Source organism: Triplophysa rosa, linkage group LG1 (assembly GCF_024868665.1).
Source record: "Triplophysa rosa linkage group LG1, Trosa_1v2, whole genome shotgun sequence".
NCBI classification, from domain to species: domain Eukaryota; kingdom Metazoa; phylum Chordata; class Actinopteri; order Cypriniformes; family Nemacheilidae; genus Triplophysa; species Triplophysa rosa.
In genome coordinates, this window is record NC_079890.1 from 38,036,042 (window position 1) to 38,056,800 (window position 20,759).

At 43.7% G+C, this 20,759-nt stretch overlaps 1 protein-coding gene across 8 annotated transcripts in view; it reads left to right on the forward strand.

The window, feature by feature from the left end:
- Window positions 1-20,759, forward strand: part of ank2b (ankyrin 2b, neuronal) — a 70,300-nt gene that overhangs the window by 47,080 nt on the left and 2,461 nt on the right. For 7 of the 8 annotated variants that reach the window (XM_057329864.1, XM_057329858.1, XM_057329873.1 and 4 more), the window contains 9 exons: window positions 5,466-10,304; window positions 10,809-10,889; window positions 11,030-11,161; window positions 11,514-11,660; window positions 11,886-12,066; window positions 12,149-12,224; window positions 19,288-19,371; window positions 19,609-19,776; window positions 20,086-20,274. In XM_057329864.1, coding sequence (XP_057185847.1) covers window positions 5,466-10,304; window positions 10,809-10,889; window positions 11,030-11,161; window positions 11,514-11,660; window positions 11,886-12,066; window positions 12,149-12,224; window positions 19,288-19,371; window positions 19,609-19,776; window positions 20,086-20,274 — 5,897 coding nt within the window. The remainder of the gene's footprint in view (window positions 1-5,465; window positions 10,305-10,808; window positions 10,890-11,029; window positions 11,162-11,513; window positions 11,661-11,885; window positions 12,067-12,148; window positions 12,225-19,287; window positions 19,372-19,608; window positions 19,777-20,085; window positions 20,275-20,759) is intronic. The other variant, XM_057329840.1, reaches the window with a different exon arrangement.

Here is a 20,759-nt window from a genome sequence, read left to right on the forward strand (position 1 = left end):
GTCCCGTGCACCGTCTGCTTCCCTGCAGCCCTGGTCCTCTTCGACGCCCTCCGGCTCCGGCGTCCCCCACTCAGGCGGCCTCCCGGAAGAAGACATAGAAGAGGAGACCACCACCCCGTCAGCAGCCACGGCGAAAGCAGAAGCGGCCCTCATGGGAAGACCCCAGGGAGATCGAGAATACCATTGGGCCCGACCCGAGCCATTCCATCGCTGGGTGGTCGATCCGGGACGGTTCCTGCCCCGTCCCAACAGCCCACTTCTAAGAGATTCCTCTCTCTCTGGGTGTTTATCACAGCCGCTCGAACCCTCTACAAAATGGTGTTCGGCAACTCGACGTTGCGTCACGGCGAGACCCAAGGTCGAGGATAATCAGCAGCCCTCAGCACTCTCAGTCAACAGCCCTGGGGGCTTCCCCACGGCGAGGGATCCATACTGCTAGCCATCGAACCACCCCCCGGGGGGACGATGAAGCAGATCCATGAAGCAGTATGGTCCCCCTGTTTCGGTTCCTGGGAGCCTGGCTATGGCTTCCCAGGCTGTCATGGTGGCTAGGGAAGACGATCCGTCTCGGCTACGTGATCCAGTTCGCCAGACGCCCGCCCAAGTTTCAGGGCATCCTCTCAACCTCAGTCAGAGGTAGGGATGCGCCCGTGCTTCGGGCCGAGGTCGCCACCCTTCTGGCAAAGGGAGCGATCGAGCCCGTCCCTTCAGCCGAGATGTCCAGCGGGTTTTGCAGCCCGTACTTCATTGTCCCCAAGAAAGCCGGGGGGTTGCGCCCCATCCTAGATCTGCGTGCCCTGAACAAGCACCTACACAAGCTGCCGTTCAGGATGATCATGCAGAGGCGCATCCTGACGTCTGTCAGATGTCAGGATTGGTTCATGGCAATCGACCTGAAGGACGCGTACTTCCATGTCTGGATCCTGCCTCGGCATCGGCCGTTCCTACGGTTTGCTTCGAGGGGCGGGCATATCAGTACAGGGTCCTCCCCTTCGGTCTGTCCCTGTCTCCACGTGTCTTTACGAAGATCGTGGAAGCCGCCCTCCTTCCCCTCAGGGAAAGAGGTGTGTGCGTACTGAACTATCTCGACGACTGGCTCATCTTGGCACACTCGCGAGATCTGTTGTGTACACACAGGGACCTGGTGCTCCGGCATCTAGATCGTTTGCAGGGTTGGGGTGCAGTGTGCAACGGGCACGCAGTGTCGGGGGCGGGCCCCCACCTCCGTTGGCATATCAACTGCCTAGAGTTGTTGGCTGTGCTACTTGCACTGAAGAGGCTGCAGCCTCTCGTGCAGGGCAAGCACGTGCTGGTCCGGTCGGACAGCACAACTGCGGGTGGCAATTCACTCACGGCAGTTAACACAACTCGCCCGATGCCTCCTCCTGTGGAGTCAGCAGGTGATCAGCTCCCTGCGAGCCACACATATCCCGGGCGACCTGAACCAGACAGCCGACGCGCTCTCATCAGTCGACGCCTCTCTGAGTACGCCTTCCCCACCAGGGAAGCGGAAGTGGAAAGGTCTTGTGCAAAGTCAGGGAAGAGGAGCATCAAATGTTACTAGTTGCGCCCTATTGGCCCAACCGGACTTGGTTCTCGGAGCTAATGCTCTTGACGACAACTCCCCCTGGCTGATTCCCCTGACGAAGGACCTTTTTTCGCAGGGGAAGGGCATGTTATGGCATCCCAGGCCAGACCTCTGGAACATCCATGTCTGGCCCCTGGACGGGACGAGGAGATCCTGAGTGGCCTACCCCCGGCAGTGGTGGAGACCATCACCCAGGCTAGGGCCCCTGCCACTAGGTGGTTGTATGCCTCTTCTCGTCCTGGTGTTCTTCTCAAGGAGAAGACCCACAGAGATGCTTGATTGGGAACGTGCTGTCCTTCCAACAGTAGAGACTTGACGGAAAGTCTCTAGGACAGCACGACCTGGTCATTCGGTTCCTTAGGGGCACGAACGCGCTCCGTACCCTCTTGGGACCTTAAAGTGGTCCTGGCGGGCCTCCAGAGGTCCCCCTTCGAGCCACTGGGAGAGGCAGCTCTTCCTCATCTTACGTTGAAGACGACCCTCCTGGTGGTGCTCGCCTCCATCAAGAGGGTAGGGGACCTACAAGCACTCTCTGTGTCCACGGATTGCCTAGAATTCGGGCCTGAAGACTCAAATATGATCCTGAGACCACGGCCTGGCTACGTGCCCAAGGTTCCCACCACTCCCTTCCGGGACCAGGTAGTGAACTTGCAGGCGCTTCCCACTGGGGAGGAAGACCCAACCCCATCCGTGTTGTGTCCAGTATGCGCCTCTACTCGGACTGCACGCAGAGCTTCAGAAGCTCTGAGCAGCTCTTTGTCTTTTTCAGCAAAAGAGGAGGGCTGTCTCCAAACAGAGACTGGCGCACTGGATCGTGGATGCCGTCGCTACGGCATACCGATCTCAAGCTCGCCCCTGCCCATTAGCAGTGAGGGCACACTCCACCCAGGGTGTGGCCTCCTCATGGGCACTGGCTCAGGGCGCCTCTCTGGCAGACATCTGCAGAGCTGCGGGTTGGGCTACACCCAACACCTTCGCAAGGTTCTACAGCCTCCCCGTGGAACCGGTGTCAGCCCGTGTCTTGCAGGGCAACAGGTAAGAAACGGCGACCGGTAGGGCATACGTCTGTGAAAGCGACTTCCCCCCTTCCCTCTAGCTGGGTCAGTGCGCTAATTCAGCCTCCCTTCTTCCCCTCACTGGGTGAAGAATAGGCATTCCATCCATCACTAAGCACCTTCCTGGGGGCCGGGCTGAGCAGAGCAGCCCTGCCCCCTTAGGCCGGGTAACAGTTGAGTTATCTACCACATAGCTCTAACCAGACCTAGTGCTCCAGACGTGGTAACCCCCCCACTGGGTGGTTCCGTCTGATGTATTCTCATGAGTGGTTCCCACCTCGGCAACCCATGACCTCCCTAGGTGGACTTCCACCTTGCGGTTAACTCCTTCAGTCCGCATATTTTCCCATGAGTTCTCCCCTGATGGCGAGACCATGTTGGTGTCTCCACTAATTCCTCCCCACGGTAGGTAGTGGTCTCTGTAGCGTTTTTCCCCCAGGGGGAATAATGCTTACCCAGTGGCCCTTACGGTGCCGGGCGACTTCTCGCTGTTAGAGAAACAAGGCCTCCGCCCATGATGGCCGGTGGCAGGGCCTTCCCACCTTTTCTTCAAAACTCAGCGTCGCTCCGCTAGAGATTGTGACATAGCACAGCGCTGTGGCATTTTCCATAGGAACCCCATCTCTCGGCTCGAAACAACGCCGAGAGACCGACAGAAAGGGAACGTCTTGTTACGGATGTAACCTCAGTTCCCTGATGGAGGGAACGAGACGTTGTGTCCTTCTTGCCACAAAGCTGGCCGCCCGCCTCAGCGGTCGAGGGATGCTCTCAGGCTCCTCAGACCAAAAGGTGAATGAATGTAGCACGCCCTTTTATACCCGGATATCCGGGGGCGGAGTCCGGCATGCAAATTTCATTCGCCAATTTCATTGGCCTTTCCTAAACTAGTCAGAAGTTGATAGGTTCTCAAGAGCAAACCCCATCTGTCGGCTCGACACAACGTCTCGTTCCCTCCATCAGGGAACTGAGGTTACATTCGTAACTAAGACGTTCCCATCAACATCAGTAGTTTTCCCTCCTTGTTTTATCGTCCCTGCAGGTGGCATTTAGAGTCCTTTAGAGAAAATCTTGTATTATTTATCTTGTTTTTTTTTTCAGAACAATCTTGTTTTTTTTCTGAATTTGACACCCAACATTGAGGTACATAAAAGCAATGATCAACTGATATATATATATATTGATCAATATACTGTATATAATGATTGTTACTTTATTTTTATGTCAATTGGACATGAACATTGAATAGATTGTTTTGTATGTCTTTAGAAAATATTTGAATCACCACACTATGTAATGTGACCTAGAAGTAAATTATTTCCATTATATGGCCAAAAATTTGTGGACATTTTTTCACTATTCCTGTAATTCCAGTGTAAACAAATCTTATTGCAACAATACAAAATGATTTTTTCACAGAAAAATTTTCTGTGATTATAATTTTGTTACAGCACTTTTAGGAGAGCCATTTTCTGTTTTTAAATGACTATGATTATTAATTCTGGTGTGGAAGAACTTTACTGTTCTGCCCGATGCGCTGAACCCCTACTGAACATTTTTGGGATGAATTTGAAAATTTTAGGACATTCAGAGAGCATTCAGGAGGTCCAGCAGTGATGTTGGACGATGAGGTGTGGCTCATTGTCATGGCTTGTGCATTCTAATTCATCCCAAAGATGATCTTGGGTTGATCTTGCTTGAATAGAAATAGGCTCTTCCCAAACTATTGCAACAAAATTGAAAGCACACCAGTCTCTAGAATGTGATTGTATGTTATGGCAAAATAACATAACATCTTTACAGAAATGATTGAAATAGCCAAACCTGGCAATGTCCACATATCTCTGCATAGCACACAAACAATTACTACACATTAACACGTTAAATAACACCACTTAACAGTGGAAATAACAGCTAACACATTGTGTGAGTAGTTGACAAATATACTGTACATGTGTCCTATGGTGTGACATGGCAAAAGAAAACAAACTGTTAATAATATATTATTAATATTTAAATGTATAATATAAAATAGCATAATAGAGATTTATTTGTATTGTTAGTTTTATTTCTAAATTGTTGCTGTCATACCATAGGACACATGTGCCGTATATTTGTCAACTGAATGTGAGTGTGTTTGTGTATGAATGAATGATTCAGTGCACCTTGTTTAACAGTCTCACTTTTAATCTAAAATAACTATTTTCAATTTTTAACTTTCATTTATAATTTTAACATTTTGGTTATTTGATAATTTCATTTATCTAGTTATTTATCTACACATTTACAAACCACTGCGTTTATGATATTCTTAAGATTTCATGTAAAAAAAATTGTGGTTTTAGTTTCACTGGCTTTCTTTAAAAAACTTCAGAACATGTTTTGATGAGTTTGTTTTTGTTGAGCTTTCGCTCTGTCTCTCTTTTTCTGTTCTGTAGACATGAGTTATACATCTTGAGCAGTCTTGAATTGCGTACTTTGTGTTTTTGTTCTTCAGTTCTCCCAGTGTTTTTGGTTCTTTTTTCATGTTAGTTTGTCTCTCTGTTCTGTTCTGTAAACCAAATGAGGATAAGTAAATTATTTCCTACTTATTCTTCTCGTCTTTAAGAGTTGCTTAGTATTTGCTTTGCAGTTGTTATTCTCCCATAAATCCAGTAGACCGTCCACTCATCCTGCCACTGTCCACTTATCGTTTCTTGTTATATTGATGCCTTCTGATCCCTGAAACATTCTGAATTATTCCCTTATCTCCTTTTCCAACCCCTGTCCCTTTTATTTAAATTTTGGTTAATTTGCTCCTTTAATGTTCTTTGTCACAATGGAAGATGATGAAGACACAGAGACAACAGAAACAACATTCCTGAAAACGCAGTTAATCCAAGACTCGCCTGCTCTTGCAAGCCCAGATTTGCTTTCTGAAGTGTCAGAGATGAAGCAAGATCTTATCAAAATGACTGCTATTCTGACCACTGATTCCTCTGAGAAAGCCAGTCCAATGCAAGGGGATTATTTAGATAAGGGGGCCGAGGAGGTGTCAGCAGAGCCTTTCGAGATAATGGAAAAAGTCAAAGAGGATCTGGAGAAAGTTAGTGAAATTCTGAGGAGTGGAACATGTGAGAAGGAAGAGTCTGCAAAAACAGAGAGTCGTTTGTACCGGAAGGATGAGGGGTGGGTTCTCCTAACAGACAGTGAAATTGAAGAGGCCAAAATGATGGCGGCTTTTGAATCTCAAGAATCACTTCTTAAGGAAGCAAGAGTCAACCGAGGGTCTCAGAGAAGAAAGGGTCCTAGAGGCGCATCTGGCATAGAGACCAATCTCAGCAGTAAAGGAAAGGAATATCTACTGGACGCACCTGAAACATCTAGGGCATCATCCCAAGACACAGCATCGCAGCAAAGGTTTACTGAGGTTGTTCTGCGCAGAGGTGGTAGAAAAATTGTCCCTACAGTGGTAAAAGACACTAAAACAGAATTAAAAAAGCCAGTCAGAAAGAAAGGACCTCACGGGCAAACCGATGAAACCCAGTTATTAACCACAAAAGAAGGCATCGTTAGTAAAACCCTCGATAAGTCTTCAGAAGGGGATGGCCTCTTGCTTGTCCCTGGAGACCAGAAAAAATCTCCAGTGTCACCAGTAGTTGAGGAGACACCGATAGGTTCTATTAAAGAGAAAGTTAAGGCTCTTCAAAAGAAAGTTGAGGAAGAGAAAAAAGGTGGTAAAAAACAGATAGGCCAAAAGACCCCAAATAAAGCAGCAGAAAGTAAACCATCCCCTGCTGTCAAAGAGCAGAAAACATCAGGCCTGAAAAAGCAATCTGCTTCACCCCAGAAACAGACTCCTCCCAAAACAACCAAACCAGAGTCTGAGAGACTAGAAGAAACTATGTCTGTAAGAGAGCTAATGAGAGCATTTCAAACAGGCCAAGACCCCTCAAAAAGAAAATCTGGGCTTTTTGAGCACAAAGGGCCTTCCAAAACAGATGCGATCACTGTTAGTCAGCCAAAGGCCGTACTCACTATGTCAAAATGTCTTCCACAAGCACCCTCACATGAAGTGTCTCTAGATGTTTTAAAGCCTGGTGTCTCTAAAGACACTACAGGAGATCAAAAGAGTCTTCAGTGCCAGAAAGATAAAGGTGGTGAGGGTGTGGCCTCTGGACAAGACTCTGGTAAGACAAAAGCAATTTCACAAAGATTGTCAAAACCAGATCTTTTACCTGACAGCGGTACAGAAAACAGTGCATTTGATGACAGCTCAGACAGCCTTAAACATGAAGGATTGATTGACTCGCCCATTGCAAGCCTCGGTGAAGTGGAAGCCACCGTGAGTTCTGAGGACAGTTACAAACATGAGGGTATGGCTGAAACTCCAGAAACAAGCCCTGAGAGCCTCTCATCGCCCAAAAAGACAACTATGTCTGTACCTGGAAAGACATCAAAAACGATAGCAGTCACCCCTAAAGTCAAAACAAGTAAAGTATTGGTATCCTTTTCTACTGAGGTGAAGACAGCTAGTGAACAAATATCTGAAGATGCAACTCACCGTCCAGCAGCGAGTAAAGCAGTGGGCGAACCAACTAAAAGTGAGTCCATGTGTAGTCCTCATAGCAAAGTAGTTACATTTGGGAATGAGCAAACCTCTGTTGATAAAGACGTTATTTTGGTATCATCTAAGCCACCTAAATCTCGAAAACTGACAAAAAGGTCTTCTGAAACATTAGAGAGCTTTTTAAGCGATGAGGAATCCTTTGATGGTCAGCCTACCTATACTGACTCCCTGGCGGCAAGGGCACCTATACAGGACCATGGTGGTTTAGTGCTGCCTCTTAGACACCATGATTCAGAAACCCTTAGTCCAGTAGCTGATGACTCTTTTACGATTAGCCACAAGGACTCTTTAGAGGGTAGTCCCTTGATGGAAGACAACTCTTCCCATAAAACCCCTGACTCAATTGAGCCTAGCCCAACGAAAGAATCCCCATGCCGTGACTCCTTAGAAAGCAGCCCCTTAGAGCAGAAAACCAACCTGGCTTTTCCACCTACAGTAGAACAACCCAGTGCAACTGCAGGGTACCTGACATCCTCCAGAGCCCCTGAAATCCCCCCAGACAGTTTGCGTAGTAGAATTCTCAAAGAACAGGAGGGTAATGCCGACGAGGACAGTTGTGAGCAGACGTCCCTGATGACAAGTTCGGGTAAGAGCCCTCTCTCACCTGACACACCCAGTTCTGAAGAGGTAAGTTATGAGGTCAATCCTAAAACCCCAGACCCCATGATCCTGATTGTTCCCCTTAAGCCATCAGTAATTCCTGAGGAGGCAGTAGAAGATGATGATGAGTTGAAGTGTGGCCTGACACAGAGGAAAATTACTCCAGAGGAAGAGATGTTTAAAATGGCTGCCAAAATAAAAACATTTGATGAAATGGAGCAAGATGCAAAAGACAAAAAGGACAATAGAAAAGATAGTGAGTCCTCTCAGACGTTGCTAGTGTCTGATGCAGGAGATGACAGCATCAAGCTGTCCAAACATGAAACATCCTCTGTGGATGATGTTGGGTTTATTGAGTCCAAACAAGCTTCAGAGGTAGCACGGTCTGTTGAACCGATCATTAAAGTACAACCTCCCTCTCCTTTTCCAGCAGGTATACATATGAGCCCCCAAACAGCTGAGGATGTTCGCCAAACCGTGGCCCAAAGTGCATCATTTCCAGCTGAATCAGCAGTGGGGAGACCTCAGTCTGTCTCAGAAAAGCACATTGTAACACCTCAAGGCCTCCGCAGTGAGAAACACAAGGACAAGGGAAATGTTAATTCAGAGTTATCGCAATCAAACCAAACTGCCTCTAACAACAGCAAAGTGGCTGCTAATATAACTGATGAACAAAAAGAAGAAAGCTTGAAAAGGTCAAGGGAAAGTCAAGAGATCCTTGAAAAGCAGAGCGAGGCAGCCATTCAGAAAAAACAAGATTTTAAATCCCGTAGCCAAAAAGAATGTAATGTAACAGATGAGATTAAAGGTGATTACATGAAGCATGCAGGGACATCTTATGGGGATATTTGTAGTGACAGCTTAGAAATTGTTATTGGGCAAACCAAGGAAACATTTAAACCTGAAATATGTATTTATGATGACACAGAGGAAGATGACACTGAAGAAGAACCTCCCAAGACTGAATCTAGAGGAGTCACAGCAAAAGCAGAGACAGATGCCTGGAATTCAATGAGGGAGGATGACGATGCCTTCGCTGCAAGACTCAAAGAGGAAGAGCAAAAGATTTTGGGCCTGGCTGTAGATTCCCACTCTCAGGGGGAAACTCCAGACACAACGCGGACGCCTACTGAGGAGGGTACACCGACAAGTGAACGAAACCCTTTCCTCTTTCAAGAGGGAAAACTTTTTGAGATGACGAGAAGCGGTGCCATAGACATGACAAAAAGGAGTTATGAGGAGGAAGGGTTTGCTTTTTATCAAATAGGAGAGCAACCCGTTGAAGAAGGCCTTCTTGAAGAAGGTGGGGTTGAACCTGCAAGAGCTTCCAGTGATGCTGTCAGTGAGGTTGGCTGCAACCTCTCCTTGAAGATTAAGGCAGAGGAGGATCAGGCTGCAGATTTATCCGTCCGTTCTTCAACTGAGGCTGTAGCTACAGTGTCAGATGCCTCAAAGTCTAAAACCTCTGTCAAAACTTCAGAGAAGAACCAAACAGTGACAGAAACTGTAGATGTAAAATCAGACAAAGTAATAAAAGAGACACAGTTAGAGTCTGATCTTGATACTTCTGACACTGTCATAACCAATATTCAGACAGCAGTGTCAACAGTTACTAGATCAGTTCACTCCCAACAGGACCAAGAGTCCTCAGATTCATCACCAGAAGATCAGCATTCAGTTATAGAGCTACCCATGACCCCTGAAAAGACATCCCCTTCTTCGGAGGGTGTGTCAAAATCCCAAAGTAAAGTAGTCTCTAAAAGTCGCCCTGTAGCTTCTTCATCTGCTAAAACTAGAAAAAACACATCCACCTCCAAAGAGGAGGAGAAACCAAAATCTAGAATCCCTGTTAAAGCCAGCTCCCTCAAATCAGAACCTGAGACCTCAGCCAAGCGTGCAGAACCATCAAAAGATAAGAAGTCTAAGTTGCCAAGGAGAAAATCTGAGACAGACACAGGTCTAACCATAGGCTCCAGCTTTAAAAAGTCTTCCAAAGCCAAGAGCTTCTGTGAAAGTGATTCTACGAAGAGACCGACCAAAAAAGACCAGGGTCGTCCAACAAGCACAGACTTGTCCAACAGAGTTAAGACAATCCCATCAAGACTACCAGTCAGGGGAAAGCCCGGTCAGCCAATGCACACCTCCACACCAGCAAAGCCTAAAAAAGGCCTATCCACTGACTCAAGCAAACAGCCTGATGCATTTTTTGAGGAGATTAGTCAGGAGGCAGCTAAGGTAGTCAAAAGCTTGGCTCGGGCAGAGAAAGAAAAAGAGGAGGCTGCTGCGCTGTCTGATGACGAAAGCAGCACTATTGATGCCTCTGTAGTAGAAATGGAACCTTTTCCAGATATGCAAATGCATTTTCCTGAGGATCCCTTGGTCATTAGGCCCAGATGGGACGACCCTGTTGAGACGCAGATGGAACGAATCCCTGCTGATAAAGTCCGAAGTCAAGGTATCCCCTATCCCTTGGGGCCCATTATCTCTTTCTCATCTGCCTCAGCAACTCAGTGATGAACGTGTTGCCTCTCTTTGTTGTAACTAAAGCTTCAACTCTTCGTGGTTCTTCTGTGATGTTTGGGCTGTGTTTGTGACTTTCTCTTTTCCTTCTGTGTGTCTTAATCTCAAGATTAATGTGAATAGTGAATACAGTAGGGAAATTGATCTAGTGTTTTTGCCGTACAGTTTAGATTACTATTTAGAAACAAATCTGTTCGTTAGACTTCTAAATGTTTACAAAACCTGTAATGATTACTCATAGTATTTATTCATGATTGATGGTTTGCCTGTTGTACGATTTAAAGTGATAATGTGTTGTGCATTTGCTCAGAAATGTTTCCTTCTTAAAAGTATTCATTTGATATTTAAAGATAAGAAAGCCAGTGACTGCTTTTGTTTACTGCTGCCAGTAAATAGAAAGTTAATATTCATGTGTTTTTTGATGCTGTGGTGGAATTAGCAGTAGATCCACAAGATGAGGCTGACAGGAGAGAAAGTCGCCTGGCTGTAGTAGCTGATCATCTCGGTTTCAGCTGGTCGGGTAAATCGATTTTGAGCTTTGGATTTATTTTTGGCTTTTTTTTAAATGCAAAGATTATATTTTGTTGCATATATGTTTTCAACGTAGAAATGAGTGAACGTAACTATGGTAACTGATTTGTGTGTTTTTTGTTCAACCAGAATTGGCTCGAGAGCTGAAATTCAGTGATGTGCAGATCAATCGGATAAGAAATGAGAATCCCAATTCACTACAAGACCAAAGCCATGCCCTCATAAAGCTTTGGAAAGAAAGAGAGGGAAAAAATCCATCAGGTGAGCATCCGGAGCATGCGTTTAGTTTCCATTATATTATGTTTTATGTTGGAACAGAGGACCTTGACTGATTAGTGTTTTCATTCTTTAAGGAGCCTGCATGCTCGAAACGTCACGCACTATGTGAAAGTCTACTATTAAACAATTTTTGTAATATTTTTGGAGCTTTGGTGTGCCAGCTTCATATATATTTTTCTGATATAATATTTAGTCAACATCCACTTTTAGTTGAAGTGCATGGTTTTGTTTTGTTTTCTTTTTTTTTACAAATGTTGCCATATTTGAAAGATAGAATTGACATTTCTTTTGATTTTTTACATATCTCAGTATACTAAAATACATTCTTCTACAGAGAGCACTCTGATGAAGACGCTTACAAAAATAAACCGCATGGACATTGTGCATCTCATTGAAACAAAGATCATGCTGTCGAGTCAGAAACAGTCATTGCACACTTATGCAGAAATTGAACAAACTATATCACTGGATCATAGTGAAGGTATGGATGACAATGACTGTATTAATAAGTTTGTCTTTTTGTATCAAAAATCCTACTAAAACTTTGAATATTCTTTAGTTTACAATATGCAATTTAGGTAAAAATGTATTTATTATTTTTTCCTTGTCTTGACACAATTCATTTTAATATACATTGCTATTGTGCAACATAAAATACAACAATTAAAAAAAATGTTTTTAAGAAAAACTATGTTGGCCTGTTCAGGTTTCTCAGCCCTGCAGGAGGACATGGACAGTCCCGGGTCGGGTCGGCGAGCTGCGTTCACTCAACGGGGGTCAGAACCTGGACCACTGGTGGCTTCTGTTGAGGACCTCTCCTTCACTGCATCTTCTTTTCATGAATCCCAGAAAGAGAAGTTGCTAACAGAAAAGAAAAAGGATTCAGAGTAAGTTGACATGACATCTAAAATAAGAAATGTATTAATAAAATTAAAACTGACTAAACATTTTTTGTCATTTATTTGTTAGCGTGGTTGGAGGTTCGGCTCAAAGTGGTTTTGAGTTTGTTGGATTAAAGCAGCAATTTCCGGGCACTACCAAAATAGTAAGTCCCTTCTTCACCCTGTACAAAGCTGTTCCCTGGAGGCTACAGTCTCAAGTTTATGATCCAGTTTACAAAGGTGCCACTGCTCCCAAAGAATCCTCAGACATGATGCCTGAAATGTTTACTCCAAGCTCAGATGATTCTCTCCAAGAGTTAGGAGCAACTGAGGGTCGATGTATACCAGTGTACACCCAACAGGATGCTAAAGAAACTCCCCCACCCATTCATTCATTGGAAGGTTACAAATGTCAAAGCCAGAGACAGATAACCCTGTTAGATTTTGAGTATACCCTTTTGGAATCTGAGAAGGCAGAGACGGATTTTAGCGAGTTATCTGTGGAACTCCAGCAGGGTCCTGAAGATTACTTTTCCTCAGATGTCTCCAGAACATCATATACATTTCCATCAAGTGAAAAGACTGTGTTAGTACAAGATGAAAATTTACTTCCACAGAAACCAAGCCAAAGTGAGGAGTATATAAAGCGCCACGTTGAGGAAATTTCAGATAGATTCTACAGAACCCTTTTTGGTGAAGGTTATGTTTCACCTCAGCCAAGTAGAAAGTGTCTAACCACAGAAACTTATAAGGATAAGATTTCTACTGTAGGAGAAGTTGCGCTCCTTGCTAGCCCTGCCTCTATAGGACAGTCTTTAGATATCACCACTGGTATTGATGTGGATCAGATCACAGTCAGATCCCCAGAATTTTCTACTGAAAGTTTAGCTCAAGCCATTTCTGGTGCTCCTCAAAAACTTAACGTCTGTATTACACCTGAAGAAAGCAATACATTTAATCAGATGTCACTTGATTCAATAACTGATTCTGGATATCCAGAAGCAAATCTTTTAAGCACAGGGCAGAATGTTGAAATAGATATACCTATTATTCTAACTTCACCAGCAGATGCTCAATGCACAAAAATTAAACACACCAGCTCAATTTCAGCAGAAGTTGCAGAGTATAGTCCTCTTACACCTATTTTATTAACATCCCGTGTTGAGACCAGATCACTGTCACCAGATACAGGGTTGGAGTATGTTGACAACTTTGCAATGACTTTGTCTGAATATAGATCATCATCACCTGAATCAGTGGTCTCAGTGCCTTTAGACTCACCGATACCATTTGAGTATAGACCGTCGTCACCAGATTCATGTACATTAATGGATTGTTTAAGAACATCTTCACCTGAATCTGTAAGTTCAGTGAATGACTGGACGTGTCTCTCTGTTGATTCTCCATTGCCTGATTTTAGGCCATCTACACCTTTGCCAACTGAATTTGTAAGATATTTTAAAGAATTCAAAACACCCCATTCACCAGGTTCCAAAAGATCGCCACTCTCAGAATTGACAAAAGATACTCCAGGCACCTCTTATCTGGTGGTGACCGATGACACAGTAAGACCCGTTTCGCCTGGTTCTGTGATTTCCTGGCAATCAGTATCATCTAAATCGGATGGATCTTGGTCTCCGGTGTCATTCGGTTCTGAAATTTCAGACGGAGAATCATTTGAGAGAAGCTTTGAACGCTATACTCCATCCCCCAATGCATTTTTGCCTGAAACAAGACCATCATCTCCAGAATCAACAGCATCTGTAAATGCATACAGAGTGCTGTCCCCTGATTCCCCGATACCTTGTTTTGCAGTGCACTGTGACACTTTAACTCACACAGGTTATAGTTCACCATCACTTCAGTCTGAAATGTCAGACTCAGACTGTGACCTTGTATCATTAAAATGTTTTGTTGGAAGTCGACCGTCATCCCCTGAATCGATTGCATCTTTGAATGAGCTCAGATGCCTCTCCCCTGATTCGCCTCTTCCCAGCTTTGTTCAAACAGTGTGTGAATATTTTATACCCACTAAATCTTGTAGATCTGAGTCAGCTGAGTCTAGCCATTCCAACAGTGAAGACAGCCCAGTATCAGACGATCCACCTGTAACTCGCCCATCTTCTCCTGAATCGTTTGTATCGATAAATGAGCACAGACCGCTATCCCCTGATTCACCTATACCTGAATTCCTGCATGCAAATGTCATCTTATTTGATAGTTTTAGAAACTCATCTCCTGAATTGGAAACATCTGATATTGAATATTCCCAGTGTGGGCTTTTATTCAGTGAACAAAGACCAGAATCCCCAGAATCACTTATTTCCGAGCCTGAATGCAATCTTTTGTCCTCAACGGAAGGTGAGACAGCAGAAAAAGCATTCTCTCAGATAGTATTAGTTCTTAAGCCCATAGACTCGGTGTACAATCAGGAACTCAACGCACCAGATATCAGCCAGTATGGGGCAGTTGATCAAAAGCATACTCTGGTGTATAAAGCTGAGTTAACTAATCGTATTGCCAAGGTATTTGATCCACAGTACAAGGGGGAGACATTCTGTGCCAAGCCTGGTGTGTTTGAGTGTATATCAGAGGTAGCTGAGACAGAGACATTGAGTATTGGTCAAGCTGAAGTTCTGTCAGGTCCAAAAGAGATAAACATTCAAGATGTTCCTCAGGAAGAGCCCGTATTGAAATGTCCAGCAGTGTTGCAGTATGAAAATGAATCAGTTTTGTCCAAGTTTGAATCAACAGTGGTAACATATTATAGGTCCTCATCCCCTGAATCAGCATTATCAGAGTTAGATTTACAGATGGATGTATTTGATGACATGGTGATTGATCTTAGAAGGTCCTCACCGGTGTCCATTACTTCAGTTCATGAAAACAGACCACTGTCCCCTGATTCACCTGTTCAAGACTTTACACCATCATCTACATACAGGTTTATAATGTCAGAGACAGGCTCCAGATCAGCTTCCCCAGAATCTGCATGTTTGTCTGATGAGAATGAATGTTGTCTGTCTGACTTTAATCCAGAACAAAGATCCGACTCTCCTGAATCTAGATTGTCAGATGTTGGGGGTAGACCGCTGTCCCCTGATTTACCTGTTCCAGAGTTTATACTGTCCACATACAAGTTAATAATTTCAGAGACAGGATCCAGATCAGCATCTCTCTGTTTGTCTGATGAAAATGAATCTCTTGAAACTAGATTGTCAGATATTAAAGGTAGACCACTGTCCCCTGACTCAATATGTGATTACAGATCTCTGTCCCCTCATACAGGAATATCTACAATTGATCGCTCATCTCCAGACTCATATATGTCATTGGAGGAGTGTAGACCATTATCCCCAGATTCACCAGTTCCACAGTTTTCTTGTGTCTGTGAAATAACATCAGTAAACATATGTCGATCAGAATCCATTGAGTCACTAGCATCAGATGCAGATGTTGAGTTTTTGGTTTTTGCATCACAAACTTCTGAACAGAGACCCTTGTCACCTGAATCAATCATTTCATTGAATGAAAAGAGGCCATTATCGCTAGACTCCCCAATTTCTGACTTCACATCTTTAGTTTGTATGAATGTTACTCAGGTAAACAGATCATCTTCCCTAGAATCTATTGCATCTGACGCAGAGTTTGACATGGCGAGCTTTGCGTCAGAGGACCTTACGTGGACTGAGGATAGACCTTCATCCCCTGAGTCAGGTGAAATGTTTTCTGTTGATGAATATTGTTTGAAATCACAAGAGATGTTCAGAAAGGTGCCCCAGTATAAGCTTGTGTGCAAAGCAGTTCCATCAGCATTAATGTCACATTTGTATGATCCTCATTATAAAGGTGAAAGTTTCTGTCCAAAGCCAGGTGTGTTTGAGTATGCTGGTTATACAGTGGAGATGGTGAAGGCTCATTCTGAAAGAGACACAAGTAATGAATGTGTCCCCAACATTATGCAAAGGTCAGTGCAGCCACATCTGCATGAGTCAGTTGACTTATCTGAAGAAAATGAAGCACTTTCCCCTGATTCTCTGTCTGAATGTGAAGTTTTATATGAATGTCTTATGTTCGTCTCAGATAGCAGAGCATCCTCTCCTCAATCATATATATCTGTGAATGAGAACAGGCAACTTTCTCCTGAATCTCCCATTCCAGAGCAAAGACCTTCATCACCATGCACAGCAAAGTTTTTGATGGAAAGTCGAAACTCATCTCCTGAGGCATCATTCTCAGTAAATGAATTCCAGAGACTTTCTCCTGACTCGCCTGTACCTGCGTACTTAACCCCGTCACCTGTTCCAAATGAATACACATTTGAATCTAGTATAGTGCATGAATCATATTTCAGTCCACTTTTACCTGCAGTGTGTGATGTTCAGACTTTGGGCTCAGTGTTTTCTCAGTGGACCATAGATGAACCTAGACCTTTCTCACCTGTCTCTGATAGTTTCCACTGTGATTCCAGATCTTTATCACCTCAATCCTCCTGTTTTGAATCAGAGTTAAGGTACCCATCTCCCGAAGCAGCAACTTCAGCCCTAATAGAAACAGTTACTCCAGAACCTTTAGTTTTTGAGGCATTTGATCAAGCTGAATCTCCTGCTTCAGTAACTGAGCTTGAAATTGAAGAGATCGTTGATAATGTGAGTCAGTTGCCAATTCATGACACTGAAGGTATTCAGAAAGATGATCCGTGTCTACCCGAATCTGATTCTAGTTTGTTGAATCTGGTGACATTTGAACAATGTAAGATACAAAAAGAGTCTCTACCAGAAACAGAAGGTCAGTTGATTTCTGAAATTGAGTGGACATCTAGTAAAGGTCTTAAACCCTCATCTAATGAAATGACCTCAGAGCTGAGACAGGACTCAGAAAGTGAAACCAAGACATCTACATCATTTAAAGACAAGAACGTATACATAGAAACAGACACATCTGCAAGTGAAGAGATTACAGAGGGCTTCACAATTCTTCAAAGAGATAAGAGAGGCTCTGAAAGTCCACATGAAGAAGAACTAGGACATCAGTCAAGTGAAGTGTCTCCTCAAGAATCCAAGGAAAGGGTAAGAGGTTGAGCATGCCGCTGTGGATCTTCAGCTTAAGTCACAGTTTGCCAGCCTGGAGGAATCTGACCTCAAACACGCACTGATTTTTACAATCTACTAACAAATCAAGACTGAATAGACAAGTGTATGATGAGAAGTGAGACGTGTGTATTAAAAACGAGAACTTGCCATTTTCTCTAACTGTTTTTAAGACTGCATGGTTTGTAATAAGACATCTTACCTTTTGAATCTTTGTTGAAGACATACAATGTGTTTTGCATCAGGTGTTAATGCTTCTCAACTGTTCCTTTTGGGCAAAAAATGTATTGCTGTTGTTAAGTTGTATATATAGCATTGTTCCATTACATTTCATTTTGTACAGGACAGCGTCACAATGAAGGGAAGTCATGTAGAGCCTCAAGAGATAGATTTAGATCTGATGCAAGAAGAGGCCAATGTAGACCATCAAGTACAGCTCATAGCACCCCCATGGACCGGTGTATCCCATCAAAGTGTCCCCAATAAACCTGAGCAGAGCCATTCTCAACCCCCCACACCTCACGTTCCACCAGCTGAGGAACATCAAACATCAACTGGATTGCAAGAGTTAAATTTATTTCAGTTTCATCTCTGTGACTCCCATAGAAGAGTTACACCACATTTAATAGATTTCTCCCAACTCAGCTTAAGTCTTGAATCACCAGACCACAAAAACTCAAGATCTGTGAAGGCAGTATCAACAGGCATTAAGTCATTACAATCACTTAGCGAATCAAGTTTAGTCTTTCCTAGAACGTATCCACTTGTACCTGCCGTGACATCTTGTAGTCTGGAAGAGACTCGAGAGTTCAAAGCCTCCGAGATGCCCACTGGTACCTCTGCGAGTTTAGACGTTGACTCTCCGCTGTACGGTCTGGATCTTAAAGCCAGAGTGAGGCCAGTTCATTCAGACAGCGTTGAGTCAGAGGCTGAGTTTTTTGACTGCAGACAAACGTTTTCTGACACTTCTGAGCCAGACGCTGGAGCAGCAGAACTTTTAGATGTTCCTCCGACACTTTACCAAGTTGAGGAACCGTTATCATGCAGCCCAGATTACCTGACAAACTTCTCTAAAATTAGAGAATATCAGAGAAAGGACGAACGGCCCTTGTCCTGGGGCAGTGAGGATCTGCCTATAGTTCTTGAGCCGGAGGATGAGGAGAGTTATACAGGAGATCATTCATATGCTGAAGAGCTTCCTCCAAGAGTAGGAGCTCAATATGATGATGATGATGACGATGACTCGATAGGCAGGGTAAGACACTTAGCATGAGCTGTGTGTGCTCTATTAGCATTGTGAGATGGTTGGTTAACGTATGCTAACAGTCTCAGAAACTAGGTTGTTATGTACAATATAACTAAACTGTAAAAATGCCTTGTTTCTTTGTTTTGCTTTTGGACTTGTACATCCAGTTTATTTTTGTCTGAATTTAGTTTGAATCACATTCATTCTTATTAACTTCTCTAATGTTTGGTTTGCTCAAGAGCAACAATAACACACTGCTGAAAGTCACAGTTTTGATTAAAAGAGAACGGATGATGGTTGCTTTGGAGTGCACTGGCTACGCATGGTGTGACATGTAAGTGTATCAGATGTGCACCCATAATGCATCTCTGCTGGCTCTTAGGAGATTGCTGAGGAACTAGGTTTGCTGTCTGATAGCTCAGAGGAGGAGGTGTTGACCACCCGCGTGGTGCGACGCAGAGTTATAATTCAGGTACCTGTGGGTGAACGTGTCGGAGCTGTTTTCAAACCGGGCCGATTGTTTTATTTTCATGTGGTGTTGAACAATGCAGGTGCGGTCCATAACTTTTGCCTCTTTGTCGCCATCTCTGTGTGAAACATAAAAGTGCAGTTTGGTTTTTGTATTTGTGTTGAATTGATTTCCTGTGAACTCATACTGTTGGTTTTTATTTAAATATTTATTGTATATGTGAATGTATATAAATTAAGTGTATAAAAGAAGCTCTTTAAAAAATACGGTGTGTTTTTCTCAATGAAAACTATTATTGTATGATTTTTATTGTAAATCTAAATGTATAATCAAAGTGGATGTTTTGTCTTGTAAACTGGAGATGTACTGTTTGTTTCACACGTATTTTCAGCGTCACACGCTGACTGTTGTTTTTCTCACAGGGAGATGACATGCCAGAAATCTCTCCTCATGCGGTGACAGAGGAACAGTACACGGATGAACATGGAAATATGGTGGTCAAAAAGGTAAATAATACTTTCTTTACCTCATTTAATCATTCTAGAACGTTCGATGTATTTACATCTATCCCTCTGGCAGAAATTTCAAGTGACTAACAATGCATTCCAGGGTTGCATTTTATCAGGGGACAACAATGCTATGCTTCCCATTTGTTTATATTAAACAAAGGTCAATGAACACGGAGGTACTGTAGATCACCTCGTGTTCAAATCTTGATACGCGTGTGTTTTGCGTCCACACAGATAACACGGAAAGTGATTCGTAAGTTTGTATCAGCTGATGGTGTGGAGAGAGAGGAAGTGTTGATGATGGAGGGACCGCAGCAGGAGTTGGTCCGGGTGGATGAAGCTGATGCTTTCTCTAAAGTACTGAAGAGGACTGTAGTGCGCAGCGCTGGAGATCAGACTCAGGTCTGCTTGTGGGATATCTTACAGGCTGTTGAAACTTGAATTTTTTTCCATGACTTGATCATATTTTACGTAATTTATGATACTTGTCTTTCTCGCCATCGGACAGTTTTTCTGTATATTACTGTACTTTACTTTCATATATGTAATAAAACATTGGTTAATTATCGTAAGGGGAAAAGACTGTTTGTTTGGCAATATCGTTACATTTCGTCAAAATCACACTCACCAAATTTACAATATTTATCTTTGTATTGTATTTATTACGTGTATTTGCTAATACTTGAAACAGTTCCTGTGTGTGCGTTTCAGGTGACTTTCTCTGAACCTTCTGCTTACGGTGGAGCGACGGCCTCGGAGTTCGAGGACGAGCCAGTACTGGGTCGCAAGGTCAGCAAGGTGGTCAAAACCATGGTAGTGCAGGGAGAACGGATGGAGAAACACATCGGAGACCCGTCGCTGTCATCAGATCTCCCTTCAGCCAAAGACGACTTTGAGAAGGTCCGTTTCTCTCCGGGTCTTATGTGGTACATGAACCTTTATGTTTGTCTGCCTCTATAATTTATCTCTCACATGTCCAGGCATTGACCTTTATAGGAGGCTTTGATAAGGTTCTCCTGCCTCATTTAGTAGAGAAAGAGGTGGTGAAAGAGGACGGATCTGTGGTCAGAAGGTCTGAATACTGGCATGTCCGTCAGATGTGTGCTTGATTTGGGGAATGGTGTGTTTAAAAGGCCCTGTAATGTCCAAGTGCACAGATGTGAAATTATTTCTTAAATGCATAACTATCACAGGTGCGTGATCACGGTTTGGCTTCACTGCAAATCTAAAATGGTGTGCTTGTAAAAGCAGTGACATTGTGTGTTTATACTAACATTTAGAGTCCAAATTACCCCTCTTACATCTGTTCATGAAAACTTGTTGTGTAAATTGACACATTCAATTAAAAGCTACGGTTTACATACAGATGTTTTTTATGAGCAATT